The sequence below is a fragment of the Solanum dulcamara genome, chromosome 3 (assembly GCF_947179165.1).
Source record: "Solanum dulcamara chromosome 3, daSolDulc1.2, whole genome shotgun sequence".
Taxonomy (NCBI): domain Eukaryota; kingdom Viridiplantae; phylum Streptophyta; class Magnoliopsida; order Solanales; family Solanaceae; genus Solanum; species Solanum dulcamara.
This window is the reverse complement of record NC_077239.1, coordinates 67,712,237-67,732,487: the sequence shown is the minus strand read 5'-3', so window position 1 is coordinate 67,732,487 and position 20,251 is coordinate 67,712,237. Positions and strand designations below refer to the sequence as shown.

At 37.0% G+C, this 20,251-nt stretch overlaps 1 protein-coding gene across 2 annotated transcripts; it reads right to left on the bottom strand.

Annotated features, from left to right (window-relative positions):
* Nucleotides 1-8,978: 8,978 nt before the first annotated feature.
* Nucleotides 8,979-19,995, bottom strand: LOC129882744 (U-box domain-containing protein 3). Of its 2 annotated transcripts, none has more exons than XM_055957177.1 (5): nucleotides 19,682-19,995; nucleotides 18,351-18,645; nucleotides 11,841-11,957; nucleotides 9,808-11,685; nucleotides 8,979-9,378 (listed from the first exon to the last, which is right to left on the bottom strand). In XM_055957177.1, the coding sequence occupies exons 2-5, from the start codon at nucleotides 18,624-18,626 to the stop codon at nucleotides 9,313-9,315; spliced, it is 2,337 nt and encodes a 778-aa protein (XP_055813152.1). In that variant the 5' UTR covers nucleotides 18,627-18,645; nucleotides 19,682-19,995; the 3' UTR covers nucleotides 8,979-9,312. The 2 variants fall into 2 exon arrangements, with proteins under 2 accessions (XP_055813152.1, XP_055813151.1); XM_055957176.1 differs by having other exon boundaries at nucleotides 18,351-18,630; nucleotides 19,682-19,994.
* Nucleotides 19,996-20,251: the final 256 nt, after the last annotated feature.

Sequence of the window (20,251 nt, the reverse complement as noted above, 5' to 3'; positions counted from 1 at the left end):
AAATTATCATATCTCCTAGAATACAAAGAATTAAGTGACTCATGACCTATCAAATTAAAGATCTTTGAGTCCTCTATCCAACGCATCCAAGTTTACCTCATTCCGAATTTAGAGTAAAATATTATGACCATTTTACTAAGAGGATATCAGAGTATAAAAAATTATGACTCAATGCTACAACCAGTAGAGTATTTTACTATGTGAGGTATGCATGAACAAGTAAAGGAACGTAATCAATAGGTCGTAAGATGCATGACCAATCATAATGAACATAAATAGAGCATAAAAATATTTGAAATATATGAAACTCATGGTCAATGAATATCATAATACTTCATCATATAACTCATAGCTTAACTTCAACTTGTGTGGGATAAGACCTTTAACCGACATCTAAGACAATGTGAGCTATTACATGAAATCCGATGGAACTTCATCGAAAAGGAGGAGGCTCCTTGCCAGGGTATACTCTGTCATGTTACTAATCTCAGCTCAACTCAACTGTATTATATATGGATCCACTAGCTAGGCCATGAAGGCAATCCTACGTGGGCAACGCAGTTTGGGACTTTAGGTTGCTACTATCATTCCTTTGGGTAACTAACTGCATTACTGAACTGGACCCCACCTAGAAGCCCTCTCGATGCTTAGTCTATATCCCAATGGAAATTCATAAAACATGATCATAACATGATAGGGAAAGATAGTAACTACCTATCAATCCATTTTTATAAAATATATTAGGAATAGCTCATTTAACTTTAGTGATTCATAGAAATCCATAACTTTGGTGATAATTGTACTTATCACCATATTTAACATGAGTGTGAGAATTAGACTCATTACACCATAATAACTATCTTTGATCATAGCTTGGTCATCATCATAACTTTGTCATTAAAATCATAATCTCAACTTTAAATCATGAAAACTTTCCTTGAAAATTATTAAACTCATAATCAACTCATGAAAATCATTTTTAACTTCATAATCATAACTTGAAAATAGATTTATGCATCGGCATTCATAATTCAACTTAAAATCGTGCAATTCATATAAAAACATTCTTAGAATAATAATTGATAATAATTCAAAATAAAATTGAAACAGTCCAATGCAATTCATCAAAACAAGGGTTCATAAATTAATTGAAAATTGAAGGGAACTTGACAAAACTTTGGGACTCCATGGGTGAAAGGAACCCATGAATCAATTCATACCATACCTTGCTTGATTTCACTAAGAATTGAAGAAGAATCTTGAAGAAATATGAAAAACTCTAGCTTGAGCTTGAAGAAAAAACCTTATGAGACTTGAAATTCTTGCCTTACAGAAACTTTTGGAGAATGAATTGAATCGAAGGGAAATTTGAAGAATTGAATATATATAGGATTTGAACTTGGACAGAATAGTATCTAGGTTCATTGAACCAAACTTTAGAAAAGACACAATTACCCCTCATTAAATTTTCGACTTTAGACCTATGAGACCCTTTCTACAGGTTGTAGAAGAATTGATGAGTCGTCAAAACAACTTGTCCTACAGGTCCAAGAAAAAGCCTGATTTTTTAGTCTCTGAAGATTGCAAACAGTTCATTTATAGGACCCGTAAACTACATTACGACTCATCAAATCCATCCTTCTTGCAAGTCCTAAAACCTACAAAAATATAGGTTCTAAAGTTTTGTTACGAGTTGTTTCTATGACTCATAAAAAGTTCTACGAACCGTCCTGTCAAGTCATAAACTTAACCCTGAGGGACTTCTGAAACTTAGCCTCAGGACTCTTCCTATGAGTTGCATCTATAGGTCGTATACATGAGTTGTGAGGCCTTCCCCTGAGTTTGGTCATGATCAACTACTAAGGGTCACTCCATGACTCATTCTTATGAGTCGTAGGATAGTCTACGAGTCGTAGAGTAACATGTAAGGCTGAAGCCAGTCAAAATTTTGAGGAGTTCTTTTGGGCTCCAACTCTCCGAATTTCAAGGTCTTACAAATAATTGCAAAAAGCCAAGTGAGAATGGTTGTAAAGAATGTATATATCAGTGATATACATTGCGTTGGATAATTTGTATTAGTTAGACAACTGTCCCTCTGCACAGGGACTCAGTTCCGTACACACAAACCTGCAGACTTAGCAGAATCAACTTGGTACTATTTGTCTGCTGTCATTATCAGCAAAGTATCCTCAAAGGGATCAGTTCCTTTACATGTTCCCTGAGTTTGTTAAATCATCAAATTAAACTAATACTAAGCATTATCAATTTTCCTTTGTTTGATGATGGCAAACTCTTCTACAACATTCTCACTTTATCACCTAAGACCAGAGCCAGAAGCAAATCTCCCTAGCCAGATATTCAATATTCCCCCTTTTACCAATATCCAGGTAATTGAAACAAGAAATGAATTTCCCCCTTTCACCAAACTATCCTTCTTCTATCATGAGTTTATAATATTCCCCCTGTTGACATCATTAAAAAGGACATCAATAAACTAAAATCCAAGCATGCATTATTATAAAAAAGTTAGAGCCACTAAGGAAAACACATGCACAAGCCAATAAGTAATGAATCATGAGGTTAACTGGAGAAATAGAAACATTCATTCATCACAACTAAAGGAAAATATTCAAAATATTACAAACTAATTGAAAAGTAAACCATTGTGATCAATTCAGGAAAGGAAATGACAACAGATGATGACACTAGGTGGATGGGGGTTTTGGGGTGAGGAATTTGAGGAGAAAAGACATCTAATCAGCATGACTTTCATGATGTAGAAGCAGTTTGTCTTTGAGACTGATGATTTGTGTTGCAAGGCTAGAATTTTCTTCTTTGAGTACTTGCAACTCAGAATAACCTAGTCCTTTGATTGTGATGTAGCTAGTTGTACCTTAATCCTCGCAACCTCAACATCTTTAGCACTTAAGAGTCTTGTCATATCTTCCAAATCATGCTTTAACTGCCCCTACTCGAACAATAATTTAGTTATCCTGCTTATTTGCTCAGTTTTTCCATCAACACATTCGCACTCAACCAAAGTGTTCATGGAGAATGATTGCTTAACAGTTTCTCTTACACCAGCACCAAGAGGAACTTTAAAATGGTTGAACACTTTAGTAAGGAAATATCCATACCTTATTCCATGCTTATCATCCTTGGTAGAGGTAATCTTATACATATGCTCCAAAATAATGGTTGGTAAGTTGATAGTGTCAAACTTGCTAAAGGCTTCTATGATAAACAAGTCAGAAGCAGATGCCACTATCTTTTTCAATTTTTGGAGTTTTCCACACCCCTAAATAAATTTCTTAGAACACCCCATCCCTATAACGAATCTGATCTCTTCAGGTTTTACATTCAGGATTTTACCAAGCACAAATTCATCCAAACAAATATCTAATCCTCCAACATTGGTTTATAAATACCCATCATCTACAAACTCAGCATTATAATAAAAGTTATAAAATTGTTGTTCATGCAACACAGAAATATGATCTCTGAACAAATGCGACCAATCTTGAATCTCCATAGTATTAGCCAATTCGCATATTCCTAGCTTATCCAGGGTATCAGTGTCAAATATTCTTCTATTCAGAACGTTTTGAGTTCTCAAAATTTTGACTCTTTCTTCTTTGGACAACTCCTTATCAACCTTCATTTACTATTTGAACATGGTCCCTTTTTAAGTTCAGGATAAGATTCAGCAAAAAAATCATCAGTATCCATTTCTTCAATGTTTGGAGAGGTTGGCCTTCTTTCTGGATACTACTCAGGAGATATTTCCCTTTTCTTTTTAGTTTGTTTCTTTTCTTCCTTCGCCTTCTCTACTTTTGTTTTCCTCTTCCTGCTTGCTAGCTTCCTTACAGAATTTTTCCTTGTCCTGGGCTTTGTGATCCTTTTACCTCTAGGATCAATCTTTCTTAGAACTCCTTTCAACCTTTTCCTCACTCTTTTCTGAATCGGTTTTATCATCATCTTCTCCTTTTAACACTTCAACAATCTCATCTTCTTCAAGTATAATAGACTCATCAACTTGTTTCAACCTTCTTCTTCTTCTCTCTATAGTTTTCTCTTTGCTTACTTTCATGCCATCGCTCATCAATTTTTGTGAAGAACTTCTTATAGTGTGGTGGGATTTTGACTTCGAACCTGCGGAATCCATTACTTTCTCCTTACCTTTTCCTAAAATTGACACCATTTTCCTTTTCAATCCCCAAGACAAGGACATATTGAACTTATCATCTTCATCCTCAGGAGTACTTACAAATGGTGGAGCGGTTTCTGAAGTTTTGTTCAATCCAGGAGATAGTTCCTCACAAAGAGAAAGATTAGCATTACTGGTTCCTCTTCAGAAAAGAATGTACAATTTTGTTCTTCATAGTTGCGAGACTTTCTGCAACCAAGTTTTCAACTATCAACTCTTCACTCATTGCAAGAACGTTTGACTCTATTCCTTTTATTTCTAGAAGATCTCCTTCGAAATATTGCTCTATAATCTCATTTGAAGACATACTCGATAAAGGCAATGACAACTCAATTTCAAAGGAGGGTTTGGATTGAATAGACTCATCTGCTGATATATTTTGGGGTTCATTCAAGAATAGAGTAGAGGAAATGATAGAAAATTCTTGTTCATTGACTTAGTGGAGGAATCAAGAATAGGGTTCTCTAACACTTCACCCTCAAGAGGGTTTGAAGGAAGAGAATAAGATGATGGAATGTCAGAAGCTTCAGAAAATGCAGTAGGATCAATATCTTAAGGGATGTGGGCATATCCTGAGTGGTCAAACTTGGATTAGACATCTTAGAATTATAGGAAAAATAAAGAGGAATGGAATTTTTGTGAGAGAGGGATGAATTTTTAGGACAAGTTAGGGTTTGATTTGAAGGGAAAAGAAATATAAAAGGAAAGAAATGGGTGTATTAGGTCCCTTTGAAAGAGTCACGACGTTTGAGTTTTAACTAATAAGACAACTATCAGAAGTGAAATAACTGACACGTGACAATCACAAGAGTTCACACAATCAGTTAATAAGCAATGTAAGGAATACTAACCTTGAAGAAGGACCAGGTCCTTCTCCAGAGTTTTAAGAATGAATTTTTCTATCTTCCAGTTCTCCTTTTATTCAAGCTTACTTCATATGAGTGTATACATGCACATGTACTAAATTGACTTTTCATAAATAAGGCAATACAAATATTAGAGACACCTACATCCTAATCATAGTCAAGCAGAGGTGTAAGCAAATGAAACACCTTCTCCTTAAATTGCCTTAAGTGAGATGAAGTCTTTACTTCCCATAGACATGTACTTTTTCACATTTTCGACATAAAGCAAGTACTGCTTACACTCTCCTCACTTTCCTGCAACACAAGTTAATTGGTAGACTTGGGAACCCATTTTAATTGGAGTCCCTAGTAATTAGATAATGTCACAATCAAGGAATATTTGGTCCAATATGGCTAGATATGATTTCTCATATTACTCTTATGTCCAGAGTTAGGACCAGGTCCCTTGCTCTATTTCGTCTTTTGGTTAAAGTAGTTTGAGAAATTTTCTTGAGATCTCTTCCAAGCAGAACACTCATTCTCAGATTGAAAAATAATCATAAACCTCGCCTAGCACCGAAATAGATAGACTAAAAACGACATCTGTTATGTCAATGACACCAAAGGGCCGCATGCTTCGTTTCCATTATCGCAATTCTAGTCATAATTTCTTCCTTCACCATCAGAAAGATGGACAGATGACCATTCCTTCCACAATGGAGACACGGGAGATTACCAAATATAAAGACATACTTTTTTGAGAATTGTAAGAAGGACTGATGTTCAGGCATCCTAATCCTCTTCCACCATTGTGCTCCTGGTTTCTCATATTTTCAAGCATCTTTTATGAAGCAGTCCATTTCAGAGATTTTCTCATCTTTTATTTTGCTTGGATAAGGTCTCCTTCAAGTTGAGCATTTCTTTCAAGAGCCATGGCTAACTTCTCATTAGCTTCATTCAACTTATCTTCAAGTTCCAACTACAAATTATCAGCTTCACCTTTTTTCTTTAAAGCCTTTCTTGTTTGAATTTTGAAGCTCATGATTAAGTTCTGCATTGTCAGCCATTAACACCATAATCTGCTCCTTCAGATCAGATAGCTTCAGTTCAGCTTCATTCAACTTTTCTTCAAGCTCAGCCTCTACATTCTTAACTTCATTGTTGTAGTTTTTACTGCTCTTGTTTAGCTTCTTGAATTCAATGTCAAGCTCTACATTATTAGACACTAAGACCATTATCTGTTCTTCCAGATCAAACATTTTTATCTCATCCACCTTCAACTTTTTTTCAAGCTCAGCTTGTACACTCCTAGCTTCATTCTTGCAATTTTCAATGTTTTTATTTAAATTCTTGAGCTTTAGATCAAGTTCAACATTGTTGCTTATTAGGACCATAATTTTCTCTTCTAGATCGGTGATTTGAGATATTAGAGCAAGCTTTTCATCTTGAAAAATATCAATAGTGTTATTCATCAGGTCCTTCTTATTTGTCAACTCAGTGACTGAGTCAATCAATATTGCTGCTAAGCTTCTCAATTTTTTTGTATAGTAAGTGTGCAAGTTTTTTCTAAGATTAGCAAGAGTTACTTATGTTTCATCATCAGCATCAGCTTCCTCGTCATTTCACTGCTCCATTAACGCAAATAGTGAGTCAAAGCTTCTTCATCATCTTTTACGATGACCATAGAGGTATCTTCTGGATGAATAGACTCCTCAGAGTCGTTTGAGGAGTTTCTCATACAGCAAGAGCCCCTTTCGACATAATCAGCTTTAGCCTTTCTTCCCTTCTTATTAGGAACCAGCTCCCTTCTTTTATCTGCTCCATTCTTGACATATTCTTTATATTCTACCTTATGCATTGGACAATCCCTGATGAAGTGCCCTAGTTTTCCACATTTGTGACACAGATCTGTGGTATTTGCAAGTCGACTGGAGTTACCCTTCTTGACAAAACCTCTATGCTTTCTTATAATCTTAGGAAATGTCTTTGTCAAATATGCCATATCTTCATCCTCAGTTGAAGTTTCACTTGAAGCAACTTTAAGAAAGAGTGTTTTCTCCTGTTTTGTCTCCTTCTTCAGACCATCCTGAGCTCGATTCAGTTCATATGTCTGAAGACTCCCAATCAAGGCATCCATTGTGAGAACTTTCAGGTCCTTTGCTTTAGTTATTGCATCCACTTAGCTAGCCCAAGACTTGGGAAGGATCCTTAGAATTTTCCTGACTTCTTTGCTAGGATGAACAGGTTCACCCAGACTTCGAAGCTCATTGGTAATGGAGGAAAACCTGGTGTGCATGTCATAGATAGACTCTCCTTCTTTCATAGTAAAATTTTCATATTGAGTGGTTAGAATATCCACTTTTGATTCTTTAACTTGCTCAATTCCTTTAGAGCAATCCTCAGACAGTCCCAAATGTTTTTTTGCATACTCACAAGCAGAAATTCGGTTGTATTCTTCAGCTCCAATGCCACACACCAGTAGTTTCTTAGCCTTATAATTCTTCTCAATCTTCTTCCTGTCAGCCTCAGTATACTACCTACGATTTTTAGGAACGATCCTTGTAATCTCTCCTCCTTTCTCTTCAATAGTGGGAACATAAGGACTATCAAGAACAATGTCCCAAAGTTCACTGTCCTCAGCCATAGGAAAGTCATGCATACGAGTTTTCCACCAGCTGTAGAACTGACCATTGAATCGAGAGGGTCTGGTTGACGACTGACCCTCTTCCAAATTTAGTGAAGCAACCATTTTTGCAGGAACTTCTCTTGGTGTTAACCAGATAGAGAAAATCTGCTCTGATACCAATTGTTAGAATGTATGCTTCCACCAGAACAGTTAGGACCAGGTCCTTTATCCGAAATTAGTACAAAAACTTAAAAGACAGAACGATAAAATTAGACTCAAGATTTTACGTGGAAACTCTTTGCTCAAGGGAGAAAAACCACGACCTATCCCATAAAATTTCAGCTCAAAACTTCTCTAACACAACTGAGCCAAAGATTCAGATTACAAGCTCTTCTAGGAATTGCACTCACAATCCCTCTTCTCTCCTAGTAACAATTCTGTTACAGATCTAAAGCAATAACTCTACTGCTTCCTAAATCACTAGACTCCTAGCTGATTTAAACTCTAGGTGGTCTCCATAACTAACTCTAGTTACTTCGACAAGATGAACAATGGAAAACAAAAACTATGAATTGGTCTAGCTTTTTTTTTATAGATTAGGAGTAGACCTTAGATGATTAAGACCAAGAAATTACAACTCTAAAACAAGAACAAATGACTGATAACTCTATCAAGTCCTTGGTCTTCTTCAAGAGCAAATTTTAGATTCTTGAGAGCAGGAGCTTCAATGAATTTTTCTTTTTTAATGATTCCAAAAAGGCAAATGAGAATAGTTGTAAAGAATGTATATATGAGTGTTATACATTGCATTGGACGGTTTGCATTGATTAGACAACTGACCCTCTACACAGGGACTCGACCGTGTACACACAGATCTGCAGACTTGGCAGGATCTGTTTTTTACTATTTGTCTGCTGTAATTATCAGCAAAATATCCTCAAAGGGACCAAGTCCTTTACCCGTTCTCTGAGTTTTTTAAATCATCAAAACCAACTAATACTAAGCATTATCATTGAGTCATATTTGAAAATTAAGCAAAACACTCTTATTTCTTGGGGTGCAATGGAAAAATGAAGAGATGGTGGAATGGAGTTTGAGACACAAATTAATATTTCATAGAATGCACAATGTCTCTTTCTTTATTGTAGGTTAAGAATGAACTTTTTTTACAAAATATATACGAGATGATTCATTTTGGGAAGATCTGATAATATGGGTCAATTTTGTCTTATAAATGTGGGCAGAGGGCCTAAATGATTTTTCCATTTATAGTAGAAAATGATTCAACAACAAGAGAGGGTCAGAATATAGATGGAGTATACTTACTCTAACATGAGTATTCACAACTTGTCGCATATACAATATCTACTAGCTAACAAAGGGCCACAAAAAGCAACCATAGGAACAAACACTTATTTGCCAATCCTGAAAGCTATAACACAAGAATCTACTACCATTTACATATCACGGTCCTAACCAGTAGCAAACAACTTCCTAATGGTAAAACAAACAAGAAAGGGGAAACTACAGATGATTTTTCAAAAAAAAAATATAGTTCCTGGAAAGAACGACGACTCTCTGAACATTGAATCCAACGGCAAAGCAGCATGATTCTATGAGCCAAAACTTAGACATCAGGACTTTCCCCTCCCCGTGGTTCCTTCACGCTGGCTCCGGAAATGACTGAGAAGTTGTTGTGCCTGCTCCGTTATAAAAGAGAAAATACAAAATTTATCATCCTGAAGCTAGAAAAATTAACATTAAAAAAAGGATAAAGAAAGAGAGAAAATTGTGTTATGGCTTCCCGTTACCCACACGCATATTGAGGTGTACGTATATATAAGCACCTTGAAATTTGTCAGAGAGCAAGATGTGATGCACACCGAAACTGTATAAACCCTCTAAGACTGAGTAGAATCTTTTCCTATATAAATGTTTGTCTAGTTATTGGATCCAGATGAAGAAAGTAGATTTTATTTTAATGGATAGTCTTCCATTTAAATTGTAGACTGGCCCTTCAATTTCTCAGGCACTTTCATGCAGTAAGCAGATGACGTTTAGGAAGAACAGAAAGATTGAAGTGGATAGTGCAAAATGGGGGACTTTTTAAAGAAGACAAAGTTACATACCTTCTCCTTTGCTCTTGGGGAGCCCGACTGAGACAATGCAACAAGAGGTGGGACAGCACCTTCTTGCAACACTAATCGACAATACTTGGGACTGTTGAGACACAGTTGCAGCAGTATTGAGGAAGCATTTTCCTTTCCCCGCTGAGATCCGGTTTCAACAATCTCGACTAGTGATGGTATACCCTCCTCTCGGGCAATAGCTAAGCAGCCCTCTGAAATGGTAGACAAGTTTGCAAGAAGAGCAACAGCTTTATCAACCATTTCATTCGAAGGGTCCAACAACCTAATGAGATGTTTCACGGCTCCAGCCTGAATGATGCGAGCCTTATTTTCATGAAATATTGACAGGTTAAATAATGCTGTAGAAGCGTCTTTTTTCCCTCTGATGGTACCTAAACCAAGAAGATCGACCAAGGCTTTCACTGCTCCAGAACGCCCAATCTTTTTTCTGTACTCTTCCAAAAGAGACAGACTAAAAAGAGCTGCAGCAGCATTCTCTTTTGCTCCAGCATTTCCTGTTCTCAGGACATGGATGAGGGGTTCAAGCGCCCCTTGCTCCGCAATCATGGCCTTGATGTTTTCATTTATTGATAAGTTTAGTAATGCTGTCACAGCATGCTCTTGAGTTAGTTTCACATCAGAGTTTAGCAAAGAGATGAGTGGAGCAATAGCCCCACAGCGGCCTATAATAGCTCGGTTTTCCATATTGTGCTTTGCAAGAAATCGCAATTCTGCTGCAGCTGTTGTTTGCACCTCAGTTGATTGACTTTCTAAGTCTCTAATAAGCTTTTCAACATGGGAGCTCGTGGTCAGATCATCAGACATCGACTTTGTTGGTAAGGAAAGTTGTCTAGCATGGTTGTGGAGTCCATTCACAGCCATTTCACCCATTGTTTTGGAGCTGTGATATTGCCTTGCAGATAAATTAGGAGAATTCCCAACACTCGTGTTGCACGGAGAAGAAATGCGGTAATCACATTGTACCTCTCCAGATGTATCACTCACATTATAATGTTTGCTTGATATCCTTGAGACATCAGTTGACGCTGAGGGAAGATAATCAATACTGGAAACAGCACTTGATACCGATTCACTCCTGCTGTGGATGTAGGAAAGCCCTGGGGATGTGTGGCCAAATTTTTCAGCCTCCTTGATACGGCATGCACTAAATTCTTCTTCACTCAATTCGGATGTGCAATCAACCTTCTGACTATCAAAAGCTTGTCCACCTTGATGACAAAGTCTCAATGTTGAATTGCTGGGATCTGAGGACCCTCGCGCATCGTCCATATTAGTAAGGTGTACAGGATTAGATGTGATTCCATCATGAGTGGACTCAGGGTTCCCGTCAAGCCTCACTTTGTTTACCTCACACCAATTTTCTATCAGAGCTTTAACAGTATAATTTGGGATAAAATTTGAATGTGCAAGTGCTTGGAGGGTTTGTGGGCATGTAGTTAGTCCATGATCCAGCCATTTTTGAATGGAAGCCTTCTCAAAAGTTTGTCCTGAAGCAATAATGACTGGATTCACCATCAGTCCCAAAGACAAGGGACACTGGAAATAAGGAGGGATCTTAATTCCATCTATGGTCTTGAAGGTGTCAAGTTTAAGCATACAATCACGAATATTAGAGAACAGGTCTATGGAAAGGGTGATCTTATCTAAATCTCCTCTCGTTTTATTATCTTTAGCCTTCATTCGCTCCTTCTCTAATGCAATAAATTCATTCAATAGTTCTTGATGAGATGCAAAATTAAGAGAGTGAATCATTTCTGTCAGACTTTCAGAGACAAGAATCTTTCCTTCTTCGAGAGCCACATTTATCTGTTTTGATATTTTCCCCACTTCAAACTTTTGAAGCTCCTGTATGAAGTACTGAAGCACAGGAAATTGGAATCAGTCAAGCTACTGTCAAGATCACATACTTATTGCACTAGCCTTAACACAATATTAACAAGAACAGGACGGAAGTGAACAAAACAAAAATATACAACTTAAAAGTCTGCTAGAACTCGTGTATTAAACCAGACCTGAGTTTCAGACGGACCCAGAGTAGTCGGTGATGACTCTAGTAGTTGACATAAAATATGAGATAACTTGAGTGCAATGCTCTGGATTTTCAGCAACTCTGGTTCACTATGCAAAACCTGGAACATCAAACACCTAATAAGTTCTTTCAAGAAAAATAGAAATGGAAAAGCTTGTGATAGGCTAGTTATCATTTTCCATTACTTGTGTTAATTCAATCGAAGTATAGAACTAGATGACAACTAGAAAGAAACCTCTCAGAGAGAGAAGGAAGAAAAGTGAATATTTTACACTAGAATGAGGCTAGGCATGCAGTTATTGTGATAAGAACAATACTCTCATGAATCATGAGCTTAAACATGACCATTTAAGTAGTTATTGTCATTTAGAACAGCTATATAAATGTAACCTAGAGTTACTCAGCAAGTGTTAGCATGAAGGACAGCCCACAAATCATGAATTAATAGTGACTGATTTTATATATTAATGTAATTATATAGTGTTGTAATTAAGTATAATTACAGAGATTTGTTGTAGAATCAAAGAAAATAAATACGGTGATAGAATAGCGAATTCGGAGGGATAGCATAGCAGATTTAGAGGGATTGAATAGTTGATCTTTAGGGATAGGAATGACGGATCTTTAGGGATATGCATTCAGCATAAAATTGACATGGTATTAGAGCCCCCTCTTGGCTGACTTGTTTCATACAGTCCATTTGTGGTTCGGGGGGACAGCCCGGTGCACTAAAGCTCCCACTATGCGCAGGGTCCGGGAAGGGCCCGACCACAAGGGTTTATTGTGCGCAGCCTTACCTTGCATTTCTGCCAGAGGGTGTTTCCAAGGCTTGAACTCGTGACCTCCTGGTCACATGACAGTAACTTTACCAGTTACTTCAACGCTCCCCTTTACGGTCCATTTGTGGTTCCTTACAAAAAAAATTATTTGTCACCGGGGCCATATAGATGGAAGTGATACTGATCCTACAAAGCTAGGTTAATGGAAGACTAAAGATGCTCGGGTGATGACATGGATTATAGGGTCAATTGACCCTCTTATTGTTCTTAATCTCGGGCCATACAAGATAACTGAGGCCATGTGGGATTATTTACAAAAGGTTTACAACCAAGATAATAACGCAAGACACTTTCAGTCAAGAGTGTGAAATTGCTAATTATTCTCAAGGAGGTCGCTCCATTCAGGATTATTTTTCTGCATTTCAGAACTTATGGGCTGAATTTACAGATATTGTCTATGCCAAAATACCTAGTGAATCTCTCTCAGCAATTCAAGCAGTTCATGAGCAAAGAAACAACAACAACCCAGTGAAATCCCACAACGTGGGGTCTAGAGAGGGTAAAATGTACGCAGACCTTAATCCTACCAAGGTAGGATGGCTGTTTCCGAGAGACCCTCGACTCAATAGAAGAATAAAAAGAGGTCAGATAAGGCTAAGAAGTACAAGAAGTTCAAAGCGTTATGTGAAAGCAAATAACGAAAGCGACACAGATAAAATAGAGTAATCAAAGTACAGAGAGTAGTATATAATAACAGAAATCAGAGCACAAGAATTTATAGTGCGCTAATGCGCCTACTAATAAGGAAGAATAACGAGACTTTGTACTAGCTTTCTACCCTAATATGGGTCCTCCGCACCCTCCTATCTAAGGTCATGTCCTCAGTAAGCTGTAACTGCGATATGTCCTGTCTAATCACCTCTCCCCAATATTTCTTCGACCTACCCCTACCTCTTCTGAAACCATCCATGGCCAACCTCTCATACCTCCGCACTGGGGTATCTGTGTCTCTCCTCTTCACATGCCCAAACCATCTCAGTCGCACTTCCCGCATCTTCTCTTCCACCGAGGCCACTCCTACCTTGTCCTGAATAGCCTTATTTCTAATCCTGTCGCACCTGGTATGCCCACACATCCATCTCAACATTCTCCTCTCGGCAATTTTCATCTTTTGAACATGAGAGCGAGACCAAATTTTGATGAAATTACGCTTCGACTTTGACAGTGTTCGCTCTAACTTGATGAATCGTGACCCGTCTCCCTTTTGGATGTTTGTTTTAGGGAATTAATTCGTGAAAAGCAGTGTCTTATCACACAAAACGCTTTTAAGAAAGAAAATGATGTCACTATTGCATTTGGTGCTTAAGGTAAAGGAAAGGGTAAGGATATGACTAGAACTCAATGTTACAGTTGCAAGGAATATGGTCATATTGCTAGCAATTGTGGCAAGAATTTTTGTAATTATTGTAAACAAAAAGGACACATTATCAAAGAGTGTCCCACGCGCCTTCAAAATCGTAGGTTCAATGCTTTTCAAGCTAGGACAAATGGTTCCACAATTGATAACTCATCTTTAGGACAAGTTCTTACTCCTGAAATGGTAAACAAATGATCTTGTACGCCTTTTCAGCATTGGGATTACAAGGTAATGATGTTACATCTAATTTTTGGATTGTTAATTCAGGTTCTTCCAATCATATTACCAACTCAACAAGCATACTAAAAAATGTTCGTAAGTATCAAGGTCCATCACAAATACAAATTGCTAATGGTATTAGTTTACCCATTACCAAGGTTGGGGGCATTACTCCAATTTCAAGAATGTTTTTGTTTCACCAAAACTCTCAACTAGTCTTATTTCAGTTGGACAATTGGTAGATAACAATTGTGATGTCAATTTTTCTCGTAATGGTTGTCTTGTGCAGGATCAGGTGTTGGGGACGATAATCGCGAAGGGGCCTAAAGTTGGACGATTGTTTCCTATACACTTTTCCATTCCTCCTTTTCTATCTTTTGTTTGTACTTCTACAACTAGTAAGACTGAGGTTTGGCATAAGTGTCTAGGACATCCAAATTCTATTGTGTTGTCTTATTTATCAAACTCTGATTTATTGGGAAATAAAAATCATTTTTCAGTTGCTTCCATTGATTGTTCTACTTGTAAATTAGGCAAAAGAAACACTATTTCCTTTTTCCTAATTTTGGTAGTCGTGCTACAAAGTGTTTTGATGTCATTCATAGTGATGTTTGGGGCATTTCACCAATTGTTTCTCATGCTCATGTCAAATACTCTGTGACATTCATAGATGATTATAGTCGGTTTACATGGGTGTATTTTCTTCGATCCAAATCTGAGGTATTTTCCATGTTCAAGACATTTTTGGCTTACATTGAGACTCAATTTTCTACGTGCATCAAATTATTAAGACCTGATGCTGGTGGAGAATATGTCTTATGACTTTTTTCAAAAATTTATTGCTTGAGAAAGGAATTATCTCACAACGCTCTTGCTCATATACGCCACAACAAAATGGAGTTGTTGAGTGTAAAAATCGTTATCTTCAAGATGTCACTCGTACTTTATTAATTGAGTCCTCTATCCCATCTAAATACTGGGTAGAAGCTTTGTCTACTGCTGTCTATTTAATTAATAGACTGCCATCTAAAGTGCTAAATCTTGAGTCTCCATATTTTCGTCTTTATCACCAAAATCCTAACTACAACAATTTTCATACATTTGGTTGTGTTTGTTTTGTGCATCTGCCTCCTCAGTGCAACAGTCAACTAGATGTGCTTTTATGGGTTATAGTACTTCATAGAAAGGTTTTATTTCATATGATCGATGTTCTAACAAATTTCGTGTTTCTAGAAATGTTGTTATCTTTGAGAATCAATATTTCTTTCCTACTCATGCTAAGTCATCTTCTGTGTTTCCTCCTCTTCCTGCTTTTGAGGATTTATCATCTTTTTTTAAGTGGTGCAAATCCGAATTTGTGTATGAACAACGTCAACCAACTTTACCCCATCCCGAAATTGATCCGCCACTTGAAACTGCACCACAACAAGAATTTGCAAATTCTTCAAGATTTGATCCTCTTAAGCCTACTCGGCGATCTATCAGAGTATCTTATACTCCCAATTGGTATGGCTTTTCCTCTACTTTATCCAACATTTTTGTTCCAACTTGTTACTCACAAGCTTCCAAGCATGAATGTTGGCAGAAAGCAATGGAGGAAAAACTTTTGGCTCTTAAAGTAAATAACACATGGGACATTGTTTCATGTCCTTCACATGTCCACCCAATCCGATGTAAATGGGTCTATTCAATTCAACTTCATTCTGATGGAACTCTTGATCGGTACAACGTTCGGTTGTTCTTGGTAAAAGACAGGAGTATGGTGTGGACTATGAGGAGACTTTTGCAATTGTAGCAAAAATGACTATGGTTCGAACTATTATTGCCATTGCTGCTTCACAAAACTGGCCTCTTATCAAATGGATGTCAAAAATGTTTTTCTCCATGGTGATCTTAAAAAAGATATTTATATGAAACCTCCACTTGGTTTGTTCTCATCGCCTACATCAATTGTATGCAATTTGAAGCGGTCTTTGTATGGATTAAAACAAGCTCTTAGAGCTTGGTTTGACAAGTTTCGGTCCACTTTGCTACAATTTTCTTTTGAGCAGAGCAAATATTGTTTCTTCGGAAAACATCTACAGGTTGTGTTCTTCTTTTGGTTTATGTAGATGACATATTATCACAGGAACCGATTCTTCATTAATCACTAGCCTCCAACGACAGCTTAAAGATTCTTTTCATATGAAAGATGTTGGTACTCTTACATATTTCTTGGGTTTGGAAGTTCATAATGATGCTTTAGGTGTGTTTCTAAACCAACACAATATACTCAAGATCTGATTTCTTTGGCTGGCCTTCAAGATTCCTCCTCTGTAGATACTCCATTGGAATTGAATGTGAAGTATCGTCGGGACGATCATCTTCTTCCCGATCCAACTATATTTCGACAATTAGTTGGGAGTCTCAATTACCTTAATATTACACGGCTAGATATCTCTTTTGCAGTTCAACAAGTTAGTCAATTTATGCAAGCTCCCCGTCATCTCCATTTGGTGGTTCGTCGCATCATTCGGTATCTTCTAGGTACATCTACTCATGGATTGTTCTTTCCTAATGGTTCTCCTATTTGTCTTAATGCTTTTAGTGATTCTGATTGGGCGGGATGTCCTGATACTCATTGTTCAGTCACTTGGGGTGCATGTTTTTGGAGAGTCATTGATATCTTGTAAAAGTAAGAAGCAAGATAGTGTGTCAAAATCTTCAACAGAGGTCGAACACCGATCTATGTCTACTGCTTGCTCTGAGGTTGTATGGCTTCATGGATTACTCGCTGAGATTGAATTTCCCCAATCTCATACTACTCCTCTCCACGCTGACAATACAAGTGTTATTCAGATTGCTACTAATCTGACTTATCACGAGGGGACTAAACACATCGAAGTAGATTGTCATAATATATGAGAAGTTGTAGATAAAGGAGTCATTACTCTTCCATATGTGTCCAGTGATCTTCAAATAGCTGATGCGTTTACAAAATCCATGGCACGGCAACACCATCAGTTTCTAGTTGGCAAATTGATGCTTCTTGATCCACCGTCATCAATTTGAGGGGAGATGTTAGCATGAAGGACAGCTCACAAATCATGAATTAATAGTGAATGATTGTATATATTAATGGTGATAGAATAGCGGATTCGGAGGGATAGCATAGCAGATTTAGAGGAATTGAATAGCAGATTTAGAGAGATAGAATAGCTGATCTTTAGGGATAGGAATGACGAATCTTTAGGGATGTGTAATCTTTATACTCTCTATTTAATGGAAAGACTCTCACTTTGAGAGGCATTCAGCAGAAACTTGACAGCAAGGATATCACATCAAAAGCCTGCAGAGACTTTGTCTGAAATGAGAATACTAGATACATAAATTCATTCAATTTATGTGATAACGCCCCTTCAGTGTTTCTGGACTGTGAGAGAGTAATTGGAGTTGTGTGTTACATGATCTGTAGTAAGCAGGCCCGATTGTGCAATGTATCTGAAGACTTTAATAAAAGAACTTTATCTAACATAAGAAAAAGTTTGTCTGACATAGTCAAAGCAAATATAACATAATAACTTATCAGCAGCACAATTGAATGTCAACACTCACTAGACGTTGAGCACACCGTGCACAGGCAATCAAGAGTTCTGTTATTTTTGGAGAGAAAGACTATTCCTCAGAACTATCCACAACGATTAGTCTCAAACAGACGAAAGCAAACTAACAAGATTGGAAAAGGAATGGCATTGGCACTCAGATCCTAAGAGGTAGCTTCATGTGCTGGTGCTTAATTGATGTAGCATTGACAGCATAAAACTTACTCTAGGCACGGTGAATCCTTTGGTTTGTACTCTGATGATATTTTGGAATGAATTAAGTTGAATAAATAAATGCAACAGAAAATACTAAGCATAAAATGTTTGGAAGTTGAAATAGAGAAAGACAGAAAATGTATATCTAATTAGCGAACAGTCAGAGAGATAGACAGTCAAAACTGCGCCCTGACACCTACAGAAGTTCCTAAATTTTGCATTCGGTTTTCCTTCATTTTGTGAGCATATGTCTACATCAGAGAGACGAGAAGTAAAATTACCCAGAGAATCTTGCTCTTCTTAGGAGACCATTCTTCCAGTAATTCCCTAGCTTCATTAATGGCTACATCTAGTTCTTCACACTGCCGGCATATGGTTTCATCTGAAGGAGCTTTTTGTTGAGCAATATCATCCAGTACTGGTTTTAAAAGCTTCAACAAAGTTGCAATATTTTTGTAGTTCTTTTGACCAGGCATAGTCTTTGATGTTAGACATGTCACAAGGTGAATGAATCGAGAGATACTGTTTATAAGGCACCTTACAGATGTTAACTCCATTAACCTGTCATGCACAAATCTAAAATTATATTATCTACACAGTGACTTGCAATAGAAAGTCAAGACACAGGTTAGATGTAGTCGTGATGACTGAACAGAACAACTACCTCTCTTATACACTGCTTCTTACATGTTCTATAAGAATTCTCCGACAGCAAAAACTAATCAGTTTTGTTAACTCTATGCCCAGGTTTCTCATAAATTAGATTGGAGTCAATGCTTAAATTAAAATTCCCTATTAAAAATGTAACAAAATATAGTGGCTCATCTCCATCATTGGTGTGATTAAACAATATAAAAAAAGAAAAAAGAGGGGAAAGAATGTTAACCAGAACAAGAGATCAAGAGAGAAACCAATGCAATACAACAAACAAACACACAGTTATAACATCTAAGCGCATGACGTGAAGTCCAGACATCAATATTATTATCTTTTCAATGAACCTCGAAGTAGAAATGTACGTTTAGATGGAAAACATTAGGAATACTCAATTACTTCATGTCAAACGTTTGTTTTACAACTCCTTAGAAGTCCAAAGCTACTACTTCAACCATATTTGGACATCATCAGCACAAAATTTAAATTTGAAGTACCCTGAGCTGCAACAAACAGCACTAGTCATGGATTACCATCAAAATTTAATAGCATAACCTATTTCCTTAAATGGGTTCAAACAAATCCTTTTCTTTTTACTTTCAGTTTCCAAAGTTACATATACTGAAACAAAAAAGGCAAAAATCCGAAATATTTGCTTCAAACTTTTCATATTGTCTTCGTAGTTGCAGTGTGGGGAAGAGGTAAAAATGAAGAACAAACAAACAAACTTGAGGATCATGTTGTGAAAATACAGATAACCAAGCAAGTTTAGCTTCCTGTAAAAAAGAATCTGCTACCCACTTCATAAGATTAGATATTTTTGTAACAAACAATTTCCAGCTACCTCAACAAAGAAAATTCTGTTTACAAATTGGAAGATAAAAAGCACAAACTAAAAACATAAAACCCAATTAGCATATTGAATTGAAAAGGCAAGGAAAGGAGCTTTGGGTTATACCTGGAGCTTAGGGAGAAAAAACAAACCCAGATCTTGAAGAAAAAAGAAACAATGGTGTTTCAAAAGGAAAGAAATTTCAACATGAGTATTCAATGGAATAAAGTTGAAGAATCAATGAGCCCTTTTTCCCCAACAATTCTTGCCAGTGCTTCATTGTTTGTATAGCGAGAGAGAGAGAGAGAGAAAAAGCGAGTAGGAGAGGCTCTAATTTACAGGGAAGCAAAAGAAAAACAATGTTAAAATTGATGGGACCCTTTATTGCTGCAGATTTGTTGGTGTAATTAATGATTAATTAATGGAAGGAAGAAATGTGATTAAAGGATTAAAATATGGGTTAATAGGAATCTAAAAACATGAACTGATATATGGGGAATGATAGATTGCAGAGAATGCCATCAATTTACTTTCCAGAAATGACCAGTATATATAATGACGAATTTAACCTTGTGATTTTTTTATTTCCTGAATTACACTTTTCATCACAAATATATATTTTTTTGGAACCAAAAATAACCAATCCGCAGCCGCTACAACCTACTCTTCGGTGAGCACTATGTGTCTATGGTGAGC

What these genes read in the sequence shown, in the direction of transcription:
- LOC129882744 (XM_055957177.1), bottom strand. Translation starts at nt 18,626, where the DNA reads ATGGAGTTAACATCTGTAAGGTGCCTTATAAACAGTATCTCTCGATTC. An exon ending in TGGGTCCGTCTGAAACTCAG is followed by an intron (nt 11,686 to 11,840) that starts GTCTGGTTTAAT and finishes CCTGTGCTTCAG; the next exon opens with TACTTCATACAGGAGCTTCA. An exon ending in CCCCAAGAGCAAAGGAGAAG is followed by an intron (nt 9,379 to 9,807) that starts GTATGTAACTTT and finishes ATAACGGAGCAG; the next exon opens with GCACAACAACTTCTCAGTCA.